Below are 22389 nucleotides of genomic sequence, written 5' to 3'. Positions count from 1 at the left end.
ACTCCTAGACTAATATCTTTCTTTAACAACAGCATATACAGGCCCATGTTTTCTAAAATTACCCTTTGTACCTGTTGCAGAATCTTCTAGTGTGACAGAATTTGAGTTTTACCTTATGTGAGAAAGATTTTCACTTAGTCATTGCCTACAACATTCACTGGCTGTGATTCACCTGGGGGCTGATCTTGAAAATATCGTGACCCACAGGAGTCCAGTATTTTGTTCCAGCAGTTACACCTTCAAGGAAAAGTTGAAAAAAAAAATCCAACAAACCCCATGCCTATTTATATCTCATGTTCACAACTGGATGAATGGAAACGCAAATGAAATAACTCTGTGTTCACCAAACAGTAGCACTTGCATCAGGCTACAAATAATTTGCTACCAGTCATGTCTGGATGACATAAAGACATGTTTCACCATTCTCAGAATGGTATGGATTCATTAAGTTTAAAATTGCACGAAGCCATTCAGCAAAATCTCCTTAGAGTAGACTTCCCTTTCTATTTTCATTTAATAAGCACATTTGCAGCTTTTTATTTCTATATTGCTACTCTAAGCAATAAGCAACTGATGATTTGGCAAAGGCACAGTGACACACACCAGCATCTTGGAGGAGAAACACTATTGGTATTTACCACCCTCCAAAACATCTTTTTTCTGTTTTTGAGGTTGTGCAGTTTGTGTATGTTTGTATATGTAAACACTATGCATACAAAATGCCAGCTTCAGCTCTCCTTGAAGCCTATTGGACTCTCTCCACAGACTGCATGAGGAAATGTTAAACAAAAAAAAAAAGCCCACAAAGCTAGTATTCAATAAAACAACATTTTGCATTTTCACTACTGTACTCATCTCTGCATATAGATGGATAGGAAGACCTGGAAAAAACGGCTGGATTCCTCCTTCCTGGCAAACAAGGGCAGAGTCTTTGTCAGAGCCCTAGGAGCCAGAGATATCCTTAATCTTTCTTTCAGCCTCAGGGTAATGAAACTAGGAATCAAGACAAGGACATAATCTTTTCAGCATTGGATCATGACATTTAGCAGTCCCCACAGCAAAGAAAGAAAGTTTTCAGGGACATTTGTCCCTAAAAGAGCTGCTCTGAAGCATGAAGTTGGTCACTGCTTATTTTTTTTTTCTGCTAAAACTCAACAGATCCTTTTAGAAGAATGTTTCGTAATTTGTTCTTATTTTAATTTTCACTTGTGTAATGAGCCCCAAAGAGGCTTCCAAATCAATTGGAATGTATGTTTATGTGAATGTGCTTGTGTGTACATGTATATACATGTATTTATATGCATGAATTACTACTGGTTCTAACCTTTGAATTTGTTTACTGCTTTTTACTAAGCAATAGATATTAAGCATGGGCTGAGCTGCTTGTCCTGACCTCTGCCATCTCACAGATTAAGCCTCAAGTTTGATTGAAAATATGACATTCACCATGCTTCTGTACCAGAGGGAAAATGGTTTTGTACTTTTAACTCAGAACAGCTCTCCTCAAAACAAAATAAAATTGTCCCCAGAGGTTATCCTTGAAATCCTTAGCACAGATTTTAATACAGGGATCAATACAAAATCATGATTGGTGTTTTCTAGCTGTTGGAAATATGCCATACACAGGAATCCTGTCATGTTTTAAACACTGTATTGTGTTATGTGTTTGCTGGGGGGTGATGGTGTGTTCCTCTCTGTTTTCTGACACAAGATCAGAACTGAGGATGTATTTTGTATTGCAGGTGATCAGGAAAGGAGAAGTGAGCTGCTGCTGGATTTGCACTGCTTGCAAGGAGAATGAATTTGTTCAGGATGAATTCACCTGTAAAGCCTGTGAGCTCGGCTGGTGGCCAAATGCTGACCTGACAGGTAGGCATGTGTCCCTCCAAACACATTCTTTTTCTGCAGGGCACGAGGAGAGTGCTGTGCGCTGGACAGTAAGATGGCAACATGCAGAGATATTAAAGGTACATATTTGGACACACATTCCAATGCAGTTTAGGGTGACTCTTTCAGCTTAGTGCAACAGAAGAGACAATAAAGACAGCAAAATTTCTGCCAAGAAGATATGTTATAGTCTGTCTGTTCCTTTCCTTCATTTAGCACAAGTATTAATACAGCTGTTAAGACTCTAATGAACTCAGCAGCATTTGCTGCAATTTAGCAGTGACTGTTGCAAGAGTTCAGTGTATTCTTGTCATATTGACTTGATACTCTTTTCTGACCATTTTACCATGCAATTAGTAGCGCTTTATCTGGGATTTCAGGACCTTCAGTAACTGATTACTGGACTCTTGTTTGGTATGAAGGTTGTTCTCACTGGACCCACCAGCAAGAGGAATTTTAACAAAATCCTGAGAAAAGCTGTCTGGAATGAGTTAGGCCTCCCTTGTGTATATGCCTTAGATGAGTTGCATGCTTTGGCACCCTTCTGTTTATTTTTTACCAATCAAGGTCAACCTCCACTTCTGCACTGGGCTTTGCAGCAACCACTACCCCCCCAAAAAAACCTACAACACATTGAGAAGCATCACCCTGACCTTAACATTTGCTTTGTTATCACTATGAAAGACTAGAGGCACCTCTGCCCCATGTTACCTCTGCAAATCTTGGATGTCAGCATTCAGCAGGGCATTATTTCTAGTCACAGAAACAATCTGAACACCTAGCCAAAGATCAAATGTGCAACTTAACACATCTTTGTCCTTTACCATGACTGGCTGACAGATATTGCTGCAACTTTTAGCACATAGACAAAATCCTCAAACTTCAGTTATTTTCTTCTATAAGATACTTCAAGCTAGTAATTGAAGCCAAATGAGCCCTCAGAGCATGTATTGTGAGAGGGAAAGCTAGCCACTTCTCCAGGTAAAAATACAGTATTAATCACAAGAGACCGGTAAATGTGACCCATTGTCTGACTTGGTTTTCCATGGAAAATAAGTTATGGTTGTGTCCCAGATGTGTGGGTAAATGTCTGTATTCCATACCTCCCACTCCCACCACCCTGCCCTGCCCGTGCTCTGGTATGCAGCTAAAGAGACAAACAGATTTGTCAGGATACAGAAATCTTCAGACCCTTCAGGTTTCATGTCAGTGGGTTGTAAGGAGAGGAGTTAAAGAAAAATATATTCTGTAGGGGCCCAAATCAGAGAAACACATCTGGTATTAATAGACACAAAAAATCCCCAGAACCTTTCATAAATGTCCTGACTATTTGAAAAGCCCATATTTAATTCCTGCTCCTAGGACACCAGCATCTGCTAATTTTAAAGCAGATATCCACACACAAACAGGTTTTCCTGGTCTTGGAGGTTCACAGAATTGCTTGTATCTACTCTTCAGGGAAGAAAAGGGGATCTATTGATTAAAAAGAAGCCAGAACAAAAACCTGGTGAGAGATCAATATGCACTTGAAAGAATGTGGTTCAGAGCTACCAGCTGCTCAGAGTTGCTCAAAAGGGGTCATGTCAAAATGACAGGCACTGCTGAAAAGAGTTGTGGAAAGAATCAGCGCTGGAAAAAAACTCCAGGGCATGTTGCAATCTATTAACTTTTAATGAAATCAGTAGATGACCTGCTGATTTGTGTTTCTTCTCAGCAAGGAGACTGGACTGCTGCTGTTCTGAAATCACAGTAACCTCAGCCAAATGACAGCATAGCCATCGACTTATTTCCTAGAGAACATTGAAATGGCAGTCTGCTCCCGCACAGCTTCTTCAGTCTGCCTTATTGAAGAAAAAACCCCTCTTTTTTAACCCCCAAAATTGATTTACTTGAACTATACTACAAAGTACAAAGCTGTGAAAGGAAGCTAATGCCATCCTAATCTTTGGAAGAAGGGGATTTATCTAGATAAACTCTGTCTCGAACTTTGTGGGAGTCGCCATTGGTATGATTTAATTTGGAATTCTCTTTTCTTGCCAGGACTCCTATCAAATGTGTTTTTATAGCTTGATTTTTATGTGTTGTATTCATATCCTGACAGTCACCATAGCATCTAGACACAGGCGGTAACATCTCACAGTGCAGATTGTTTTTCCCTTTGCCTTAAATCTTAAATGCTAAACATGTATGTGGTTTAAGACTCATTTTCTATCACAGATGGAGGCTCTAAAACCCTTAATCCTTTTAAGAAATGTGAAGCACATACTAACCTATTTCATAAGACATGCTTTTCAAGGTGCTCATTTTCTCCATTTGAAATCAGTCTCTGTGGCTCAGCAATCATTTCCTGACATTTTAATTTTATTTTTAAATGTACACAATTTTTTTAGATTGCTTCCCGTAAATATGAATGCAGTGAAATGGACTCAGCAGACACAAAGGATTTCTCACCACAGATGATGAAAACCAGACCTGAGAAATAGTCACTAAAGCAGTACCTTAGACCTTGTGCCAAGAGAAATCTTTTATAGTACCAGAACACAATATAAGATGGATGAATGTCAAGCTAGTAAACTCAGTTTACATAAATCATCTTAAATAAGCAATAAAACAAGATAGGAAAGGAAGTTTTATAGTCTTATGAAAAGAATCATAAGATTTTGGGGCCATCAGTTACCTGGGATGTGTTAATGACCTCAGAAAACATCATAGATTCTCTTATTGTCCTTGCACTATGAATATAGTAATATAAAAAATTGATTAGCGTTCTGATCTTGGAAATTATTCACAAATGCAGGGAAAATAGTATATAAAAACTACCAGACAGCTTTTACCAGAAAATTTTAACTGTGAAGCTTTTGCTCTGATTTTTTTGAGGTTTGGTTTAGTTGTTGAGGGGGCTGTTTTGTTTTCTTTTGTTTTGTAAATGCATGTACAATTTCCTGAGTATCCTCCCCCAGTCTCCGTGGGGTTCCAGAGCCCACTTTCTCCTAGCTGGGAAATGACCCACCTTCACAGGTGCTGACAACCAACAACTGTTAGCTGGTAATAAGCAGTCTAGGGAACTTCTTGCAGTTTGTACAATATGTGGTTCTTGGGTTTGCTGGTGCACAGGAATTGCACTGGTTTAATGAAACCTTTCTAAGCAAATCTTACACGGGATAAGCTTAGAGCAAATGATAGGCTTAACTACCATGTTGGATCTGGGTTAAGCCCCTGAACATATAGTTTAAAATGGAGTAATGTGAGTACGTCTTGATGTTGTTAAGCTTAAAGTCCATATTGAAACTTAACCCTTCCAACAATGACTGACCAGATTCTTGTATGAGAAGAGCTTCACTTGTATTAATCAATGAGCAGGAGCTTCTGATCCTTAGTCTTTTATTAAATCATAGAGGAGCCAGCTTCCAGTATGGGCTGCTAAAGCCAATGGCCAAAGGTTCACACTTCTAATAAAGAGGTTTTCCTTCCTATTTCACCACAAAAGTATTGGTTAGAAGTATGGATTTCCTGAGTCTTGAACAGACCATATTGAGCAAATTAATTTTCTTTATAAAATTTTCTCTTTATAATATTTTCTTTATAAAATAAGACCTCTGGTAGCCATTGCTATAATTTCTAATGTTTTTCATGTTACGGGCATATGTAAGAACATCATCTGTAGTTAAGTCAGCTTGGAAGCTTGGAGACAAAGTGTACGGAATTACAAAACCTTCTTTGAGTTCACATGACATTGGCAGACATTAAAAGTTCAAGCAGAAATTTTCCATGTCAGGACTTTGCCTTGGGCTATTTTTTTTTTAATTTAAACAAAAAAAAAATTTCTCCTGTTTCTCAAAATGAGGTTACAGTAAAACTGTTCAACCCTCATCCATAGCTTGTCTTACTTCTTACTTACTTGGAAGGAAGGACTTTACATTACAGTACAGGTATCTGCATTAGAGTAGAAATATCTGGCGGTACTTTTTGTCACCATAAGGAAGATGCATATAAATTAGGCAAAACTGTGGGACTCATAAACTTTTTCTTCATATATGGTTTCTCCAAATACACTCCACACTGAGGAGGAAGGGACTGAGCACAACTTTTGCCCATCACAACATCAGGGCCCCTGTTAAGATCTAGCAGCAAAAATTAGAGGAAAATATGCTTCTCTCACAAGCTTGCTGACATTACCATCTTTTCCCTGCTCTTTTTGGCCATGCCCAAGAACAGGCAGAGTTCATGAGCAGCCAGTCCAGGACCAGAAAAGCTGGAGCAGCAGTTTGTAATGAAGATATCTGGGTGGAGAGGTGGCTAAAAAACCTGAACTGTCAGGTGAACAGAGACAGGGATGGTGAGGGACTGGGAGGAAAGATACTTGAGAGTTGGGGGAAAGGCAGAAAAGCTGAGTTGTGTCCAAGGGAAATTGGAGGAGGATGGAAACAAGTAGAAGAGGCTGTGGATACTTCCCTTGGGATAAAGAAACACGTTAAAAGCATTTTGAACCTACTATGTCAAGAACAGAAATTAGAAAATGCCATAATGAAAGATTCCCATAACAGCTTCACAACCACAACATCTTGTTACACAAAGGATTTTATTTTCTCTATAGTGTTTATTGCTGGTATTACTTCAGCACAGTGAGGAAGATATCCAGAGACTCCTTTAACTTGAGTGTGGGAGAGAGCAATTAAGTAATGTCTTAACAGATACGTATGTTTGCACATCTGTGCTACTCAGAAAGGAGAGGCTTTCCAGTTTTTATCTAAAAGCATGCATATTCTGTGGGTTTGACTCTTCCAAGAGAATTAAATTATATTATTTAGAGGGAAAACAATGAACAGAGGGTTTGACAAAATAAGAATGAGATACTGTGAAGAGAAAAAAAGCAGAAGTGTGCTATGATATAGTTCCATTAAAATGTTGGATTTATAACTACTTTTCCATCCACAGACCTCTGATTAATTTATGGTATTTATAAAATCACTCTCAAAAAATGTAGTAGATCAAACTATAGTGATTGTGGTAATGATTGAATAAATTAATCTGAGAAGGTAAAAAAATTACCTGTTTGCAACAATGCTTTCCCTGCTGAATGAAGAGATGATGGTGACTTTGGATTCTGTTCCAGCTATGCCTTTGGTATTCTGTGCTTGTAATCAGGTATCTCTAAAAGCAGATATTTCCAAATCTAATTTCCTGTTGCAGCATCATGAGAAAATGTTTGGGACACCCAAAATGGATGGCTGTTTTTTGAACATATTAATCCAAAATTTTCCATCATGCAGTTCACTCCTTTGTAAAACAGTTTTAATAATCTACATCACATAGACATATGCTATAATGCTTGGATTATACTGAGATCCAGCAAAAAAAGCTTCTTCCAGGAGCTGCCTTTCTAACACTCTGTTTCTCTTCTGTACACTGCAGGCTGCGAACCCATCCCTGTAAAGTATCTCCAGTGGAGCAATATAGAGTCTATTGTGGCTGTGGTCTTTTCCTGCCTGGGGATCCTGGTCACCATGTTTGTCACCCTTATCTTTGTGCTCTACAGAGACACCCCTGTTGTCAAGTCCTCCAGCCGCGAGCTCTGCTATATAATCCTGGCTGGCATCTTTCTGGGTTACGTCTGCCCTTTCACCCTTATAGCTAAACCCACCACGACCTCCTGCTACCTCCAGCGCCTCCTGGTGGGCCTCTCCTCCGCCATGTGCTATTCCGCCCTGGTGACCAAAACCAACCGCATCGCGCGCATCCTGGCGGGTAGCAAGAAGAAGATCTGCACCCGCAAGCCCCGCTTCATGAGCGCCTGGGCCCAGGTAGTCATCGCCTCCATCCTGATCAGCGTGCAGCTGACGCTGGTGATCACACTGATCATCCTGGAGCCCCCCATGCCCATCCTCTCCTACCCCAGCATTAAGGAAGTTTACCTTATCTGCAACACCAGCAACCTGGGCGTCGTGGCTCCTGTGGGCTACAACGGACTCCTCATCATGAGCTGCACGTACTACGCCTTCAAGACTCGCAACGTGCCTGCCAATTTCAATGAGGCCAAGTACATTGCATTCACCATGTACACCACTTGCATCATCTGGCTGGCCTTCGTGCCCATCTATTTCGGGAGCAACTACAAGATCATCACCACCTGCTTCGCAGTGAGCCTGAGCGTGACAGTGGCTCTGGGGTGCATGTTCACTCCCAAGATGTACATCATTATAGCCAAGCCTGAGAGGAACGTCCGCAGTGCCTTCACCACCTCAGATGTGGTGCGTATGCATGTCGGGGATGGCAAGGCACCTTGCAAGTCCAACACTTTCCTCAACATATTCCGGAGAAAGAAGCCAGGAGCTGGAAATCCAAAGTAAGTGGATTGACTGCAGGTACACATCTATCTGTATATGTCCCTCTCTTTGCCATCCTCTCTTGGTTGACTGTAGTCTGCTGAATAGTAAGGTATGTAATAGTTTTTCATCTCATGTGTAGTAGAGAAAGTGGAAATGACCCCTTAGTTCTAAGCCTCAGATGGATATTGGCATGTTGCCCATTATCTTCTCTCCTGCTCTGAAGGAGCCCTGTGCCCAGCTCCCTATACTGCTGGGGCAGGTCAGGCAGTGGCAGAGTGACCAAGCTCCATTGCAGCTCCTCGCATCTCTCTGTCTCATGTGCGTGTGTACAGGGATCTCACGCCCTGATGTGCAGTTGCTGTGCACTATGTTCAAACTGAGGTGCTACTGTAGCCTTTTAGAAAAGGAATCTCTGTCTAAATGATTGTAAATCACATGTACTTGCCTAAGGCCACTGGAATGTATGTGAAAGCTGAGAACTGAACACAAGTTTTTAAGGCCGTGTATTGTGACAGTCCTCATGACTACAATTTAAAAGCACCCTCCTGCAGCTGCGCGTGTCGCTGAGCCCGGCACGCTCCACAAATGCGCGCCACAGCCTGGTTGGGCCAGCCGCGTGGCCACTTCAGCCTTCGCTCCGAGCGGGAGAGGCAGCAGTTCGTCGCAGCAGGGAGGGTTTATTTAGGAGAGGAAGGTACGGGTCAGGAGGGAGACTGCAGCGAACTGCCACAGATCCGCCCCTAGGGGCGAGCAGTTATAGATTTCCCCGAAGGGAGGAGTGCGCCACAGCAAACAAATCATATTACAGAACAGAATGATGAGCATGAGACAATAACAAATGAGGGAACAATGTAGGCGGGACAATCCTGCCTGCACCAATCACCTTCTGCCCTGGGTAGAAGGTTCTGGGGCTGGGGAGTGGACAGAAAAATGACAGGCAGGTGGGTTGCCAAAGTAACAGGGGAGGGGAACTCGAGATAATGAGAAAAACAAGGTGGGGATTGTAGATGGACATGCAAATTGATACAAAAAGGCGGGAGTTACTATGGAAACCTGTGACGGACAGATAACTGCACGAGGGAGCAGGCGCAGGGAGTCTGGAGTCTGGGACAGAACCATCTTATAAAATACTGGAACCATTTTGAGTAACAAAACTACAACTTATAAAACAGACTGTAATACAACTTAGAACACCACCACCACACATCACAACACCCTCCTTGCTATCCCTGTGCTCTATTTAATACTCAGCATTATAAGCAGTACTCTTACTCATCATTTGTGTAAATCTCTCCATGTTCTCAAACTCAGCGTTGGTGTGAAAGTTGCAGAAGTCAGCTGATGGTGAAAATGAACTTGCATTCACATCTGTGGAACTCGTTATTTTCCTTGCTAATAATTAGAAGCAACTCAGATGCAGCAGAGCGGGAGAGAGAACTGTCACTTCAAACAGCATCTCCCTGTGAGGAGCAGTCTGAAAATTTCCATTCTTTGTTATCTTATTGTTTTTTAATCTTTAAAGGAGCACCATAGGGCTGCATATGAGCTTAGATGATTTTTGTCTCAATTTAAAAAATAAAAATAAAAGAGCACCAGTGAAACCTACATTTCTGAGCTTCCCAATGGAATTAAAATTCAATTAATTCCCAGTTTTTTGGATCTGTAGTTTTCTCTGAGTCACTCAGGTTGGTTTTGATTCAGTTTTCATAAGAACCACTTTCATCTGTCCTGGTGATGGAGGTAGTACTGTAGAAAACCTATGCTGTGATCAATTTTGTCTTTATGCTACTTCAGTACATTTTATTTTTTCCTAGACAGGGGGTCAGAAGGGAGGGGAATGGAGACATAAGTGACCCAAATACCCAAAGTGTGCTACAGAGACCAGGGAGGTGGCCAAAACTCTCTGTAGCCCAAGAGCATGAATTCCATGCAAGTAAAGATTGAGCCTGATCCACCTTCCTCTGACTCTATGGTAGTTATCTGGGAACTCAGATATCTGTATGAAACTAGTGTGGTGTGTAAGAAACTGCAGTGTGGTTTTTGGCTAACAGTGTTGGTTTCTTTAAGTAGATCTCTGTCAAAAAAAGAGGACTTTTGAATACTTTAGGTCTTGACAGACTTAATAACTAATTCTCTCTTCTGCTTATTCTTCTTCTACCTTTATTTAAAAAAAAAAAAGTAATTTAAAAGATCCAAATGTGATGTACTTAGAATACAGATCTTAATATGAAAGAATATTATATAAAAGTTAAGCTTCTCCCTCATCATTGTCACCTTTAAAACTCAACAGGGCTTACCTGAGTTTTTTAGCAATTTGTTACATCATTTTAGTAAGATATTCTCGATCTCTATGTTAAGCCTGCATGAGCGTTACAAAGCAAAAAAGCTCTACAGAGTTTAAGTTGATTTTCTAAACCAAAAGCTCAATACCTAGTTAATATGCCTTTTTTCCCTCAGGTTAAACATCCGTATCTTTTATACAGCCAAATTCCACTTCTGACCTAAACCTCTTGTGCAGTTACTGCATGTTCTTCACCCAAACCAGCACAGGTGCAGAGGCACCCTGGGACAGCTCTGTTCATGGGCATGAAGAACTGAAAGAAGTTTAAAAGACAAACACAAAGCTTCAGAAATAAAGTCACAAGGCAAAACAAAAAGTAAATTTCAGGGCTTTGGAGGGTTTTTTTAGCTCCTAGCTGAGTCCATTGCAAAGTTTCTGAGAACATTGTGACAACACAGATGAAAAAGTGAGTCACTGTGGAAATTAAGAAGGAAAAAGTAGAATTTGCTGCAGCCTTGGAAGCACCTAGATAACTCAAATATGTAATCAGGTCCTTCCTGAAACAGGACTTAAAGCTACTGGTACATGTGCAGTGCCCACAGGAATGATCTCAGACTGATTTTTAATTGGTTTGTTTCTGGTTTGGTTTTGGTTTGGTTTGTTTGTTGATGGTTTTGGTTTTATTTGGTTATGGGTGGGTTTCTTTTATATTTGGTTTGGTTTGTTTGTCAAACATCAAAATCTGGGATTTATTTGTGTTGTTTTCAGTAATTCTATAAGTATGTTGCTCTGTTTCTAGAATCTTCAATAGTGTCTCCCTGTGGCCACATTTTTCTGTCTATAAGTGGCCAGCAGTTCTGCACTCAAAAGATTTCTCTTCTAGATTAATTAATCTATCTTCTTGTTATGCCTTCTCCTTCTTCCTAGTTTGTTTTTCTTTTTCTGCTTTTCAGTTTTCATCTCTTTTCCTGTCTGTATCAAATCTCTTCTCTCCTTAATCTATTGAATTCCAATTCCTTAACAGAAAAGTGGCATCCATCTAAATTAAATTGGTGTGGAGATACTGGGTTAAATTTAGTTAGTTTTAAAAATGGAAATTGTTTTAGATTCACAAGGACAAATCAAACTTATATAAGCCTTCGTAAAACATTTTCATGCAATGTTGTGCTATTATTTTAACTACTACAGCTTGGGGACTAGAGCAAGCTGAGACACTCTTCCTTTCTCCTTCCTAAAGTACAGCAAAAGAATTAACCAGGGAAGTCTACCAACACAGGATCAATTAATCAATTCAAACCCTTCAGCTGCCTCTGGTGCTGACATAGTGGTCAGAAAAGTCATCTTGAAAAACATCTCTCCCAGCTGCATTGCCAACAGAGTTTCAGTGAAAATAAATTTCTTAGTAACACTTTTATGTGGTTTTCACATAAATAACAGAGCACACTGCCTTTACTGATTTGTTGTGCTCTCAAGATGGTAAGTGCAGTCTTGAGGGTTTGATCTTGCTCTTACTTTGATTGAGTTAAACTAGGAGCAGTTACAACCAAGCACTGTTTTCCATAGAGCTGGTTGGGAATTTTCCAGTGGAATATATATGTTTTCTGCCAGAAAATTCTGGCCTTTCAAAATGCTTCACAGAATTGGGCTTTGCTGGTAAGTATTTACCCTGGGCCAGTGGGACTGTTTTTTCCCATGGAGAGAGGAAGACATTGGGAAATCCAACTATTACTCCAATAGTTCAAGTGCTTACTTAGACTAAGAGCTTCTCCTTCATTTCCCAGGTAGATGATCTATAACTGGATTGTGCACTGTCCAGGGCAAGTCTCCTTTCTATATGTTCTTGTCCAGCAGTATTTTGGAACAGAGATAAAAATATTGTAGTGCAGACCCCTGGGAAATCCTTGGTATAATTCTGCAAAAGAGCTTGAATCTGGGTCTGAGAGATCCCTTGTGAGTGTCTTCAGTACCAAGCAACTGTCATCCTTTCTCTCTTGTCAAATGAATACTTAAATATGTATAAAAAATGGAGCAGCTCCATCAGGAGAGATGAAGAGAGAGGGATATCTGCTGCTTGTGCTGAAGCTTTATGGGGACATTTATTCTTCGTTTATTGCTTGAAGGTATTACAAGATCCTGGCTGTTACAGGATGATGGCATAGCAGCATTTGTTAGGAGAGCCTTTTGCATCTATTTTTTATTTTTTCCAGATGTGAGATGGAAACATTTGTGTATGGATCTTGCTTTGATCTTTATCCTTCTTAGTCTCAAAAGTTATTTTGGTCTATGAGGGTCAATGAGCTTGAAGAGGACACTTTTACAGTGCCTGAATGATCCCTTCCATGAGGAAGTAATGCTCCCTTCGGTACTAGATGAAGAAAAAAACAAAACAGTGACACTTCAGATGCTGATTCTGATGAGGGTTCAGGAAATGCCTTCTCCAGGAGTGCTGCAGGGGCTTGCCACAGAGAGAAAGCTCATTTTGTATCTTTGGGTAATAAGCTCCAGGTCTGGCAGTGATGCTTATCTGCTCCCTCAGTCTTCGCATATAAATTATTTTAAATTTATGGTTGAGACCCCAGGTCTGGACACCATTTTAGTGCATTTTGAATCAGAGTAAGTAAGGATTTAGTTGTCAATATACATTATGTAGCAAAATCTGAGTTAAAAGGAAGCCAATTAGCAAGACTTACTGAATGGCCAGGACTCCACATTAATGCATAGGCTATCTGCTTTTCCCTTATAATTTTAGTATATTTACATTTAATTATTTTTCATCCAGCTGTCTGCCTTTAGAAGTGAATAGCTGATTTAAAGTCCTTCTAAATATGTAATTTATCTTTTTCACACATTTCAGCAGTCCATGCTTCTAGACTGCTGTCACAGGCATCCAGTCACCTGGGCCACGGATCTCTCAAATGTGATTTATTTTATTCCAACAAAAATTTGCAGACAACACAACATCCCCTATTAACTTCTTCCTACCTCCCTTTATCCTTTCTCCCTGTGCACTGGCTCCCTACATACAGTTTTTTAACTGAGAATTAGGGGTCTCACTAACGTCTAGTAACACATGGCTCAGGGAACCATTTGCTTTTTTGTCTTGCTGGTTATAAAATTATCTCCACGTATTCTGAAGTGAATGTTTATCTTAAATAAAACTTGCTGAGTTGCCATTTCATCTTGAGCAAGCTGTACTGACAAGCTGTACTTTTCTGGGCTCATTACCCTTGTCCATTCACAGTCCACAAAGGCTTTTAGGTTCTTCACCTCCTTCATTTTCAAAGCCTCCCACAGACACGTGGTGAGGGGAATCTTAGCACAAGTATGTCCAGAAGATTTTTTTTTCACTGGTTTTCATGGCAATGGGAGGAGGCAAGTGCACAACGAACCACGGCATGACTTGGAGCTTCCAGACACAAAGAGTAAATGTTCAGCATGCTCTGCTGCAGTTGCTCAAATGTAGATATTTTACAGCCTGTCACTTAATCCAACCAAACAGCAGTGTCACAGAAATAAGTGCTCAGGAGTACTCCATCTTCTCACTATTATGTTATTATTCTGCACAGTTAATATTCTGTCTTTAAGCAGGGGTTATAGAGGCAAGGAGGGAGAGAGAAAAGTGTGAACAGAATACATGAAAGCACTTTCAATGTAAGTAAAACAATGACTTTTGTCCTGATCTCTACAGGCTAAAGTAGGTGAAATGGAAACAAACCAATCTCAATGTGGCAACAGCCACAGGGGGAATCTTTCCCTCGGTCTGGCTAAAATATATCAAAACTTCTGAGTAGGTTTAGTGGAAAGTGAAAGCAGGATTAATAAAAACTGGTCACCATTGTACCTTCTCTTGTAAAAGAGATATATTAAATCCTGTGCTTCAGGACACAAGCCCAATGTGACAAGTATTTTCTTTGGTCCTGAAGCGTGTCATCTAGCCTGCAGCACACAAGAATTGTCTTTAAATGCTTCTTACACAGATTAGCATCTCGTGTAGTTTTACCTTCCTACAACAGTGCCAAACCAGTATAGAGACAATTGCTGAATCTGATAGGAGATGGTAGACTACCTTGGTTTGCAATTTAGAAACCTGATGTAGTGGATAAACTTCTCATGTCCTGCACTAGTATTGCAGACACAATAAGACAGACCCTAATTTTTACCATTACAAGCCTTGGAAAACACCACATTCCAAGGGATTTTCAAGAAGACCCTTAAGCCTGCTTTGCCTGCACAGCCATCCTACTGAAGCTTACCCCAGAGGGAAATGGCATGTTATGAAAGAGAATTTTGGAACAGCAGAAAGGATGTGAGCTTCTGCCTGTGGGAAGTTTATACAGAGATTGAAAAGAAAAAACGAATTGGCAAAACTGTACAGGACAGATAAGGTTGTTTATTTAAACAATTTGTTGCTGTATATCTGATCTCTCCATTAACCTCCAATAAAATGCTGACAACCACACCCTGTTTTTAGGGCAAAGGCACCATGGGGCACAAGGTGCTGTCCTGGTCTATAGCTTTGAGGCTCCCAGCTCCCAACCAGGGCATGGGGCTCCAAAACCACTGGACACTTGGTTCTCCTTTGCATCACACTCAGGAGGAGTCTGCTTCCTTCACAGGTTGTTGCAGATGTGGCAGCTCTAGAGTGGCTCCTGGTGACACAGCTGTCACAGGGAAGGCAGGGGGCACCCTGGCCTGGCCTGATTCATCTTCCTATTTCGGCCCTCTCTAATATTTACCCAGCTTCTGTATTCAGTGTAGTCCTCCACCCTTTTCTGAGGTTGCAGTGCCTTTTTGGGAAAGCCTCTTGTATGCCCACAAAGGATAGCTGAAGGTTTTAATGCCAAACATCTCTCTCTCAGCAGCTGGTATGTTTGCTGGCTTTACTGGGCTGTTTACTGGTTCTAAACCATGCAAGATTTTGCAGACACATAGCACTGTGACATGTAACAGCTCTTACCCAGTTCTCTTGTGGATGTGATGTGAATTTCATGTAAGAAAATACAACAAACCCAGTCAAGCTGTTCTGTCCTTGTCAGTATATTGATTTAAGTGAAACTCCCAGATTGATTTAAAACTCCCAGAGGACAGTTACATGGTTCCAAAGAGACTCTTAGAACCAAAGATAAAGAACTGGGAAGAAACAAAAAATAACGGGGGAGTGTGAAATTTAAGATTCCAATAACAATCTTTTCCAGCCATGCAGCAGGGTTTCTCTGTTAAATTTGATCTATTTAATTATATCTAATATTGTCTTCCATAGCCTTGAATTTGCATTGGATTATGATACACATGTGTTGTAGTTCTGGCCCATAGACCAAAAATAAAATACAGAATAAAGGATAAAAGACTTTCTCATTTAAATAACGACTAAAACCCATAGTTATTTAAAAACCAGGTATGGCATATGTATATATATCAAATTATACACCAAATTGTCTATCTGGGTGTATATGTGCAAAATAACCAATCTGGTGATAGTGGGTTTTATATTCCTTCTAATGAGAAATAGGGGGCATAGCTACATAAAGCACTGCAAAAGGTTTCCTTGCAAATTATACCAGCTAAAGAGAGTCCCAGCTCATGCATAGCTGATCACATGCCATTCCTAAAACAAAATGAGGAGGAGAAGTGGACGAAAATACATGCTATGATTGGGATGTTTGCAAAACCAAAAGGCCTGGCAATTTAATCTCAGTCCTCTGGGCCCACTTCCACAGCCAAAGAGAGGCTGACTGAGACTACATCTGGGAGAAATAACCTGGAAAAGCTATGAAGTTCTGCAGTGACTTCCCAGTAAGAACACTGGAAATAAACTCCCCTCAGACAAAACCCAGGTTATATTGAATAAGTTTACAGCACCCTGATCTCCCATCCAGACTTTGCTCCTTTATCACCAGTCAGAGACACATTTTATGTGCATGGTCCCTTTAAATGTGAGGGCTGTTGTGTAAGGTCCTATGCAATTTCCTCCCTTTCTCAGAAGTTTCCAGTCTATGGCAGTTTTACCACAGTCTTTTCAGGGATGGGCACAACTTTGTTCTCCCAGGAGATTTTGACAGGACACATATCTAAGGCACAGTCTCTGAGTCCAGCCTGGTTCTTGCCAAAGGACTGCTGGAGAACCTTGCTTTACTACTCCTCCTCTTGTTTTGCAGCTCTCAAGATGCTGAATCACAAAATGTTTTTCTGCTTGGGGGCACTGCTGTAGCACCAGGCTGCTTTGTTTAATGAATCTCAATACTTAAGCACAACGACAGAAAGATACAGAGTCACATCAGAGGGGACCTTTGCAGTTATGTACCATAATCTCTGCTTCCTGACTGAGGGGAAGCAAAGGCAGCACTACAGAAATCCTGGGGAAAGCTAGTATCTTTCTTGGCATAAACCACAGGAATAAGGACATCACTTGTAATTTAATTTCTTGCTTGACTGGATCACTTATTACATTTCCTTGTATTTTGGTACTTGTATACATTATTCATATCCAGTTAGGATGCTGCAAAAGTGCATCAACTCATTAGTGAGTGATACAAACAATTGTGTTCCCACGTAGGGATAAGCAAGTGTTGTTTATCTGCTTAGCACCACACTCACACATTATTTTGGTTAAAATTGTCTCTGTGAGGGAAATAGGGAAGAAAACTTTGCCTTCAAAGAGTGTCAGATACATAAATAGGTGTTGAAGGTTACATCCAGTTAAGCACCTAAACCCCTGAATAGTTCTTTATATTTCATATGGAAATCAGATTCCAACTTTCATATGTACAACCTTAGGGAAAAAAAACAATCTCCCCACCCATGTTGTGTGTGAGTGTTGCTCTGAAATATAAAATGGAAATGGAATGAAGAACATACAAGTCTTCTAAAGGTCACTTTAACAATTTTTAAGTCAAGAATGCAATTTACCTCCTTTCTGTTCTCAAAGTGAGATGTTTCAGCCCATGCCACTGTTGCTCACCTCACTTCAGCAGAAACTAACAGAGCTGCGATACTGCACAAACATGTGATAATTCATGTAAAAATACTTGCTAGAATAAACATGCAGGGTGTTCTGCAAACATTTATTCTGCAGGGGTCTCTGAGCCACCTTGTGATATCATACATGATTGAGCTAGTTTAGGGGTAAAACAATTTGGTTACTGAAGGGTATATGTGGATCTCTGATATTCTTTATAAATAAGAACATAAAACAGAAGTATTATACACATCTATATACAGTTTTAATACTGGAGTTTGTTTTTTGCCTCAAATTAAGACATCTGAAAAATACTTTTGATTCATTCCAGCAATTCAGTGCAAAGTTACTAATGCAAAATGCAGAACTACTACTTATTTATTTAATCCTTTTCCTTGCTTAGGGACACATAAGAGGCACATAGGAGTCCAAGAAGGGGACAACATTTGCATGTCTTCTCTTTCACTGATGTGAAAGGCATTTTGCATGCTGGCTTGTCCACTGAGTTTATCCCTTCTTGTGATGTGCTCACCCCTCTTTGTTCAGGGATGCCTCACAAAGTAAAACACCACAAGAAAAACTGCAGATATTATGATCACATGCCAAAAAAGCATCTGATTTTTAGCCAGACTCTGTAATTCACAAACGAATCCTATCCCCAGACCGGGAAGGTGGTCTGTCTCTGTTAAGGGAATGTAGGTGCGTATGGTTCTACACCCTCTTAGAAATAAAATCTGCACATTCAGACATGTTCATTTAAAAATACCTATATATGGATATTATGGATATGGCAAAACAAAGACTAACTTCTGGTGCACTACTCAGTCCAAAATCTGGATGTAGTCTTTGCTAAATATCTATCCCTCAGACATGTGTAATGGGCAACTTGCTTTCTTATATTTTTGTTCTTGGGATTTTAAGAGTTCGTAAAGGGAAGAGTGACACATTTCAAAATCTCTTTCTTGGCTTTCTGCTTGACTTCTTCTTTGCTTTGTTTTTGGTTTTTTGGGTTTTTTTTAGCTAGTATGTAGTGGTGCCTTTTTTTTACTTGTCTTCTGTTTTTCCTCTGTCCCAAACACACTGAAAACTATTCACACCCAGAGCAGAGATCTGACCACATTGCCCTCTGTTCTGTGTGTTCTTACCTCTGTGCTTCAAGGACCCTGAATGTTATTGTCATTCATTGTCAGATCTCTTTTAGGATTTTCAGACCAAGATATAGCTGTAGAACAGACTCCACCACGCAGAAGAAATAGACTGTCAAAGAGTCACTAATAAACGTGGCCAGCATGAGAAGCTAGGTTCTCTCCTGTGCCAAAGAATTCTAAGAAACCACCTTCAGTGTGGGTTGAAAATATATTGTATCAATATAAAATCTGCCTCCACACTACAGTTGTTAAGAGACTATTTAATTTTGAAATAACAAGTCAACTAATTCTTCAGAGTATATATGTGCTCTGGCATTCGGCCTCCCACACCTGACAAGCATAGGTTAAAAGTCATTATCACTGTAAACAGCAAACAATTGTGCAGGCTGAAAGCAATCACACAATTTGTCACTTTCAAGCCCACTTGACAACTAAAACCAGGTTTCTTGTTAGTTCATTATAGATAATTTACCATTTCTATCTTACTGCTTCAGTTTATGTCTTCTTAAGCTGTTTCCCCTTCTCTGCTCTCTCTGGTTCTTCTTTTGTGGTGTGCAGGATGTGGCTTTCTTACACCCTATAAAACTATCCTTACAAAGAGGAAAAAAGAGAAGACAATGAATTACTGTCTGCTGGATTCCTTGAGCCAGATTTCAAGGTCAGATAGACACTAATGTCAGCACCAGAGAAACTGTCCCCGATGCCCATGGTTTGGGGAACAGGGGTGAGAGTTGTCCCCTTCAGCAGCAAATTATTGGTTTAGCACAGCTGTGCTGCAGCACCACAGCCAGAGATGTCAAAGCTGATCATAAACTCTATCAAAACAAGTGCCCCTTGATCTGATTATAGCAACTCCTTGCTAGTAAATTGTTTGCTGGTGTTTGCAATTTCAGTCTGATCAGCCCCAGAGAATCCCAGGTTCAGTTTAAATAACCATCTACAAGCCACCTTCTAGTTAGTAGATCCTCCTTCTCTTGACCCAACACTATTCATCTTTCCTCATCCTTGGTGTATTAAAGCTAGGATCTTCACACTTTCTTACTTAGAGTGTTTGTTAGTCTTCCCCTCTACTTGAATGGATTTATTTTTAAATGTTATCTTTTGGCCATTTATTTTCCTGGCACAACCCAAATTTTCAGATGGTTCCATTCAGCCTGTTTTGGCTGGATTGCAAGCCCTGCATTCCTAGAGAAACGATTGTCTGGAAATTGGGACTTATTTCACATTTCTCATATTTTTGCATCTCAAAGCCCCCCAGACAGGTTGACTAACCAGATAGCCAATACCCTCCAGGAAACAACCAATCAAACCAAAGAAAGCAAATCCCACAGTCTGTGGAAACCCATACAGAGGGATTATCTACCTTGGACAGGCTGACAGGGACTGGCAGGTGGCTACACCTGAAAGCACAGCCCCGTGCAGATGGTGCCCAGCGAGCAGATGAGGGTGTGGGTGGCACCAGCCCCGCTGAGCCACGGGCTCCCATGCCCAGCTGGCAGCTTCCTTCGTGGGCTCAGCAGGGACTGCGTGGGGGGGCAGTCACAGCTCATGTGCCTGGGCACTACAGGCTCTGGTGCAGCACAAAGTGTGGCCCCAGGCATCTCTGTGCTCCCCAGCCAGGGAGCAGTCCTTCCTCCTTTGCTTTCCCATATCCTCTGAAACATAAGGCTGTATACATTTCTTAATCCTTAGTGTTATATAAGTTATCTCAAAAATCTCTCCTGCCCCCATCCCAGACAACCAAGAGATTTTCCTGCAGCTACTTTGGGCTATCATAGCCTGTAAATCCACAAATGCTTTAAGCTGCCCTAAGCCAGAACTGACACTCAAAGCCTTCCTTTATCCCATGCCATCACTTTGCCAATGCAGGGACAAGTATCTGGACAGCCATGCTGTGAAATCAAATTGGGAAATAAGAGGAGTTTTTTTTTCTCCTTTCTTTTTCTGGCATGATTGTGACCTAGATTAGTTGTCCCTGTCATTCCCTGCCAGATGATTGAATAGTTGCACCAAGGGTTGTGCTGACACAGAGGAGAAGGTGGAGCAGCAGAAGGGAGCAACTGGGGAGGGCCAGAGCACCCTCCCAGCCCACAGCTGGCTCCTGCTGCCCTGGGGTGACCTGAAGTACACACAGCCTATGCTCCATCTTCACTATCCAGCTCAGTGCCAGGTCTTTCTGGGCATCCTTCTGAGATTATATTCTCCTTGGTGATCTTGACCCTTCTGTCCTTTTCAGCAGATGCTCACACCTCAAACAGAAAGCACGTACCATGAAATCCCTCCTGCTCTCAGTCCTCTGTGGGTGATAATTACCCATATGCCTCACTCTGCTGGGTGAGGGTGAATAACCCTATAGATTTGTACTGCTCTTTGCACCACAGCTCTTCATTTCTCTCCAAAACCTGTCACTGTGCCATTGATTAGCATAATTAATTTAGAACCCAGAGCAATTATTTCCAGACATCACTTAGACTGGAATTCAGGCCTTGTGTTTAAAAAATTAAATTGTACCAAGAATCTGTCCATCTTCCCAACTTCATCTATTGGCTTAGAAATCTTTTATCAGGTCCTAGCTCATACAAAAGGCGTTGAAAATTCAGCTTCTCATCCTTCAGGAAAAGGACATGGCCTTGCTTCTTTTTTTGTCATTTTCTTTTGATCCAGCCATGACAACTGTACATAAAACCTGACCTTTCAAAGACACAAACATCTGAAGAGGAACATGCTTCCTCCTAGGAAGATGCTAGAACTGGAGAGGCATGAGGCTCTGGGATGAGAGTTTAGTTGAACATTTCAGCGTTCAACTAAAGGGTTGAACATGTTCTTCACATGCGGTTTGCTTACCTTCCCAGTCACCTTACAGACTGCTGGAGCACTGAGGAGGTGAAATGCAGGCCAGAAAGTTTCTGGTGTTGCTGAGATATTCTTTGGGACTGCAGAGGGCAGCCAGTCTGAGTGTTGGAGCAGGACCTGCTCTTGAATGTGAGGCAGTGTGCCAAGAGTTCATGGTACAAGGTTTCTCCTTTCCTGTACTAAAGCTAGGGGCTATATATAAGTTCCTAAAAATGAGGAGTTTATTGAGGACTATCACTTAACTTCCTTTGAATATCCTCCCCACTTTATTTTCTTCCTGGTGCTGTTGACGGTCAGTTGTTTCAAATGAGATTGTACAAATTCTGGTGATATGCCATTCTGTACTTTTTTCATGTGGGGAATGAGAAAGATTTTTTACAGCTTGAAGTACATCTAGGGAGGGGGATCTCTGATGATGACTTCAAATGATAAGTAGCACAGTACTGCATCTCAGTTTTCTTGGGCACCAGATACATTCATTCTGTTTTGAGAGGCTGATTGAGCAGAGGGGATAATTCCAGAGCAGAAGGTTAGTGTTTCTAGTTTCACAGCTGCACAGATATAAAACATTGCAGATAGGAATTTACACTTCCTATAATCCTGACACAGCTGTTTGCCTCGTGGAATGATTCATTTACACTTAAGAGGAAAAATGGTGGCAAGACTGACTCTTCCCTCTGATGCTTTATATTCCTCACTGCAGATTTCAACAGGCTTGTTACCTACCCTGTTCTGAATGACTAGCCAGAAGCATTTTTCTGCTTCAAAGAACATAAAGTAAAGCAATTAAGCCACTTGTTTCAGGAACCCTCTGCACTGCCACCCTGCTTCCTCTGCCAGACTCCCTTTTATTGCACCCAGGGGTTCCTTATAAAGCAACTCAGACACTTTCATGATGTTATGCCAGCTCCTTGTTCAAATGCACAGAAGATCCATCCT

General features: G+C 40.9%; 1 protein-coding gene across 2 annotated transcripts in view; it reads left to right on the top strand.

Moving 5' to 3' along the window:
• Positions 1-22389, top strand: part of GRM1 (glutamate metabotropic receptor 1) — a 182001-nt gene that overhangs the window by 142756 nt on the left and 16856 nt on the right. For both annotated transcript variants that reach the window (XM_005420067.2, XM_005420070.2), the window contains exons 6-7: positions 1743-1869; positions 7300-8230. In XM_005420067.2, coding sequence (XP_005420124.1) covers positions 1743-1869; positions 7300-8230 — 1058 coding nt within the window. The remainder of the gene's footprint in view (positions 1-1742; positions 1870-7299; positions 8231-22389) is intronic.

The sequence above is a fragment of the Geospiza fortis genome, unplaced genomic scaffold, assembly GCF_000277835.1.
Source record: "Geospiza fortis unplaced genomic scaffold, GeoFor_1.0 scaffold162, whole genome shotgun sequence".
In the NCBI taxonomy this organism is placed as follows: domain Eukaryota; kingdom Metazoa; phylum Chordata; class Aves; order Passeriformes; family Thraupidae; genus Geospiza; species Geospiza fortis.
The sequence above is the reverse complement of the archived record's forward strand: the minus strand, read 5'-3'. Positions and strand labels throughout refer to the sequence as shown.